The sequence below is a fragment of the Condylura cristata genome, unplaced genomic scaffold (assembly GCF_000260355.1).
Source record: "Condylura cristata isolate star-nosed mole 26May11 unplaced genomic scaffold, ConCri1.0 scaffold00029, whole genome shotgun sequence".
In the NCBI taxonomy this organism is placed as follows: Eukaryota; Metazoa; Chordata; class Mammalia; order Eulipotyphla; family Talpidae; genus Condylura; species Condylura cristata.
In genome coordinates, this window is record NW_004567130.1 from 3,861,693 (window position 1) to 3,866,994 (window position 5,302).

General features: G+C 61.4%; 1 protein-coding gene across 11 annotated transcripts in view; it reads right to left on the reverse strand.

Moving 5' to 3' along the window:
* RIMBP2 (RIMS binding protein 2) overlaps window positions 1-5,302 on the reverse strand; it is a 112,774-nt gene continuing 107,472 nt past the window's right edge. For 7 of the 11 annotated variants that reach the window (XM_012731046.1, XM_012731052.1, XM_012731045.1 and 4 more), the window contains 4 exons: window positions 4,969-5,069; window positions 4,036-4,107; window positions 2,763-2,897; window positions 1-1,162 (listed from right to left, as the gene is read on the reverse strand). In XM_012731046.1, the coding sequence (XP_012586500.1) occupies window positions 974-1,162; window positions 2,763-2,897; window positions 4,036-4,107; window positions 4,969-5,069 (497 nt within the window). In that variant the 3' untranslated portion in view covers window positions 1-973. Of the gene's footprint in view, window positions 1,163-2,314; window positions 2,362-2,762; window positions 2,898-4,035; window positions 4,108-4,968; window positions 5,070-5,302 lie in introns of all 11 variants that reach the window. The other 4 variants (XM_004690829.2, XM_012731053.1, XM_012731048.1 and 1 more) reach the window with 2 other exon arrangements.

The following is a 5,302-nucleotide window of genomic DNA, read 5'->3' on the forward strand; positions in this document are numbered from 1 at the left end:
ACACTGCTGTGCACAAGCACACACCGCACAGTCCGGGCCCATCTCCGGCCTGGCCCACCACAGCGCCACGCCCCACACAGCGCGGTTTCTGAGACCCGGAGGAGGCCTGGTCACTCGTATAAACCATAAGTTACAAAAGAAAGGCAGTCTGGAAAGTGTATAAAGAGTAAAAACAATTTACAAGTGAACAGTTACAAAAGGAGCCATGGAGGCCCCGCCGGCAGCCCTGCCAGGCTCCAGCCCAAGGGCCGCGGGGTGGGAGTGTGGGGGGCTGCCCTGCCTGTGTGTGTCACCCCAGGGCTCGCAGGGGCACTGAGGCGGCGGCCCCAGCGTAACAAATGGCGACTGGGGCTCTGCAGGGAGGAGGAGCCGTACTTGATCCAACCACAGTACTTTCTCTTCTGTTTTGAATAATTTGAGTCAAGTGTGTGTGGGCGGTGGGGGTGTGTGTGGCCTGGCTGGCTGTGCGAGTGGAGCCCAGCGTCTGGGCCCGGCCGCGTCGGCGGGGGCTGTGCAGGCAGGGGCAGGGTGGACACGACACACACAAGTACACACTGCGGCTTTATTGACGTACAGACCATGTGCATCGTAAGGCAGACACCGGGCGCTGGGCTGGGAGTCCGAGAGCAGTCAGTTACGTGAGGCAAGCGTTTGGAGGAGGGAGGAGCTGAAATCATTCCTTTAGGGGCAGATGACAAACACACAGAGACTGGCAGCCCGGGCAGGGGCGAGCCCGAGAGCCGCGGGCCCCACGAGCCGAGACGCGCCTCCCGGCCCGGGCAACAGGCGCCTGGCCACAGACGGGAGCGCACAGCTCCGTCCTTGCCGCGGCCGAGCGGGCGGCGTGCAAAGTGCATTTCTCTACTGGTGTCAGGGGAGAAGAGTGGTTTTTAGGAAGTACTTGAGTCATGAAAGCCCTAGTTTGGGATTAAAGAAAACGACATGGGTTTGGAGGTTGTCCGGAGCGCAGGGGTCATTTCACCGCGCCCAGCCTTTTCAGCAGTTTCTTGCCTTTGGAAAGCAGCCCCTTTTTCTTTCTCGAGGACATTTCCCTGCCTCTCCCGGGACTCCCAGTACCCATAGATGACGTAGGTGACCCCGAATGGAGATGGACTGTGGGGGGTGGCGCGCTCCTTGCTGTACCTGAACCCTCAGGAGGAACCTGGTAGGTACATCGTGAGAGTTTAGTGAGGGCGTGAGCGCCACAACCCCTCCGCTCGGCGACCCCCACCCCCCAGGAAGGGCAGCGGGAAAGCCCCCTCCCCCGGCGCGTCTGGGGCAGGCAGCCGCCACCTGGGCCAGCCTGGCTCCGGGTAGGGCGGCCTCGCCCAGCAGAGCTGTGTCAGCACTGGCCGGACGGGCCGGGGCCCAGGCGGCCACGTGCCCTGGACCTCTCGCGCAGAGGCTGCTGCCTCAGCAGGACTTGTCTTTGGAAACTACGTGGGTCCCTTAAGCCCCGACCCTGGCAAGCGCACACTACGGGACGCTGGAGATGGCACACGGGGTGAAGGAAAAAAAACTAAGATGAGCTTTGACTGCAAGCCAGGAAGCTTAAGGCCTGCGGCGGCTGTGTCTGCTCTGGGGCGGCAGCCGGGCTTCCCTACGCTGCGTTTCTGCAGACCGGGGGCCCCTCGCTGCAGTAGCCAGACTCCGCCCTGGGATTGCCGGGCTCGTGCTGGCCCAGAGCAGCCCTTCCTGGCGCGGAGGCCTGCCCACAGGCATGCCCAGCCGGGGCTTTAAGCTGCATGGGTTGAAAGTCAAGGTCTACTCTCATGGAGAACACCTGCCAAGCGTCCCAAAGCACACCTGAAGATACCATCGCTCGTCTAACGCGGCCTGGAGCCGCACCGCGCAGCCGGCATTGCATTGCCCGCACCCGCCGCGTGGGGGCGCCCTGACACAAGCATGTGCCCCAGCCCGCGGGCCGCTCAGCTGTGAGCAGCTGTGCTTTAAAGGGGGTTTTGGTGGTAAACGTGCGAGGTTGTGCTTTTCCAAGAGGGGCTGACAATGCAATGTGGGCTGAGGCGGTGAGCGGACACGGGGACACTCGCCACAGGGACAGACCATCAGCCTGGTAAGAAATATGTCCCCAGTGATGGCCTCAAATCTGCTGCTGCAAATGGTAGGAAAGGTGACTGCCTGCAAACTCAGTCACTTAGAACCGAGAGCAACAGAGCTACCACTTTGGTCCAGCGGCCTCTTGAGACATATTTCTTATTCCTGCAGCCCCACAGCGAACCTTAAGCCCACCGCGTTCGTCCGTCAGGGTAGCTTAAGCTGGTATCTTTATAGGTGTCTTCAGTGGCTCACTTACGTGAAGGCTACATTGCCTGATTAAGGTGTGAAATGAACACTCTTCTTCTGTTTCCAAGCAGATGAGCAAAGAAATAAAAATATATATATATAAAAATATAATATAGAAAAACTCGCAGTGATGAAATAAAATAAAAATGAGACACTAACCATGAATGTTCTCTAACAGTTAACTCGAGAAGCTCTGGCCTTTGTTAGGGCCCTAAACCCTGGGGGGCAGGTGCGCCCCACAGCCCGGCGCTCTGCTGGGGCTCCTCAGCCGCAGTGCGCTGGTGCGGGTGACCAGCACAGGCGCGCAGGAGCCAGGGCTTTTAGGCACAAACCCCCACGGCAAGGCAGAGAAAAAACTCAGGGTCTTTGTGTTTCGGCCCAAAGCGTAAGAGCCCAAGTGGAGGCTGCGTGGGCCGCGGCGCGGGGGCAGGCGGAGGGGCCCCGCGGGGTCCTCTTACCCTTTTGGCCTTGGTGCGCACAGGCGTGTCCTGGGAGCAGTGGGAGGGGGCGTCCGACAGGTAGACCTCCACGTCGTCAGGCACTTCTTCTAGGAAGTTGGAGGGCACGAGGCCTTTTTGCCCGTTCAGCTCCCCCTGAAACAAGGGGCAGAGGTGAGCTGCCCTTCCCCCATGGCCGACAGGGCACAGGCATCAGTGGGAGAACCCCAAGGATGTGAGTGTTTCCAAGCTGCCTGGTCACAGAGCCCATCAGCCCGGCTGAGCTCAACTCTCATCAGCCCTGCTGAGCTCAGCACCCCAACCCTGCAGACAGCCCCCTGCAGGCATGGCAAAGAGACAGGTGACCCCTGACGGCAAGGCTGGAGCCCGCCCACTGGGCCTCCCAGTGCGCGCGCCAGCAGGACACCACCCTGCGCTGTGCCCCAGAGGCCCCAGCTGCCTCCCCAAGGATCTGTCCACGCACCCACGGTGAAGGGTGTGACTGAACCCAGCTGCCTCCGGACCTCTGGGCCACAGTCCCACGGGTGCCTGGTCCGTCCCACCTCTCAGCCTGAAGCAGCAAAGCAAGTGGCAGGGGCAGGGGGTGGGGGCCATGTCAGAGGCTCTGGCCCTGGAGCTCAGCAGCAAAAAGCCCAAATAAAACAGGCAACCAAAGAGCTCACACAAGGGATCGACACACTGGACACCACCAACCAGAAGGAAACAAGTCAGAACCATAAGCTGCCACTCCGTCCATCCAGACCGTGGCTTCGGAAAACCCAGGACATCAGGGCAAAGCGCTAATGGGGCAGAGCTGGCCCCGGGGCGATGCCCTGGGGTGTGACAGGGTGCCACAGGCCGGCAGGCCACCCAAAGCCGAGAGAGACTGGCCCCTCTCTGTACCATACAGCCAGAGGGCTAAGAAACCCAGGCCCCAGGGCGCATCTGGCTTCCAGGGGCGCTGAGCAGGGCCTCTGTCTCCCCCACCAGGCAGACACCGGAACTGCAGGCCAGAGCCAAGGGCAGGGCTCACGTGTGTGGGGTCTGGGCCAGAGTGGTTCCCACAGGAGCCATCTCCAGGCCTGTCACCCCCCAAGGCTCTGGCCACCCCCCAGAGAGCGCTGGGCCTGCCCCCCTGCCCTCACCACATTTTAAAACGTGAGAACATAAATGCATTTATTTACACTTTATACACCGCAGAGGGGCCGGCAAGTCAGGAGCATAACCTTGAGGAGGGAAGGGGAGAGGGAGAGGAGCGGGAGGGCAGAAGGAAGAAGGAAGCTCAAAAACGTACATAATAAAACCCATCTTCATCAATGTCTCCAAAAACAGTAATAATATCTCCTGTGCAAAACGTCAGCTCAGCCTGTGGAGGGGACACAAAGTTAACACTGTTTCCTGGACAAAGCCGTTGTCCCAAAAGGTCAGTTCTCGGCCTTCTCTCAGCAGTTCCCACTCTCCCCAGCTCAGCCCTGACCTCATCCAGCCAAGAGGAGGCCACCCAGGGTGCTCAACAGCTAGGCATATCCGCAGAGGCCAGAGGCTCCGTGTTTGGGGCTCCCCACTCTTCTATGGGGGCATGTCTTTAAGCCTCGGAGAGCACCAAAACGCAGAGCCCAGGGGGCCTGTGCGGACCTCAGGGCCTCCCCAGACACCTCTGCACCCAGTCTGCCAGCTTCATGAACCCCCAGGTACCGCTGCATCGAGCATGCAAGCTCCTCGCCCCCAAAACCCCTGCATTGAGCATGCTAATCATTACCCCTCCCAGACACCCCTGCATCAAGCACGCAAGCTTCATGCCCCCCAAACATCCTCACAGTGGGCATGCAAGCTTCAGGTTCACCCCCCAACTCGTCTCCCCTGCACCTAGCAGCCAGCTTCAGACCATTCTTAGTTAGGTGCACACTGGGTGCTGGACAAGGCAGAGTCCACGGGCCCAGCCCCCACCCAGGAGCTGAGCTCAGGCTGGGCGGGAGGCTCCAGGCGCACCGCTGCGTCCAAGGAGGAGGGCCCCAAGGGTCTGATGCACGCCTGCCCAGTGTCCGGGAGCCCACGGGCCTCCCCCTGCTTCCCTCTCCATCTCCCCCTCCCATGGATAACCCTGCAAGGTGACTGGGGGGGGACCCTGGGGGCTACCGAGGCAGGGCCCCCCCCACACCTCCGCAGGGTGCCCGAGCATCTCAGAGGGAGAGGGTGGGGCCCAGCCTCTCACGGGCCTGTGTCCTACCTCGACGTCCACATTGGGCGAGCTCTCCCGGGGGTCGTAGTCGTACAGGGCCACCATCCTCCCCGTGGACGCCGAGTGCCGCCGGCCGCCTCGCCTACGCTCTGTGCACAGCCAGAGGGGCAGAGAGCAGGTGGGGTGACGGCAAGTAAGATGCCCCATGGCCGAGGGTGTGGCCAGCGCACTGGGCAACCCCAACCAGCCCCTCCTGGGCTGCCTGCCCAGGTGCCTGTAGCTCCCTCTGGGCTGGTCCCCGACTACTTCCAGACACTCCCTGGCCGCCACCGCACACAGGAAGGAGGGTGTCTGGCCAGGCAGCGGGAGAGGCAGACGTCCT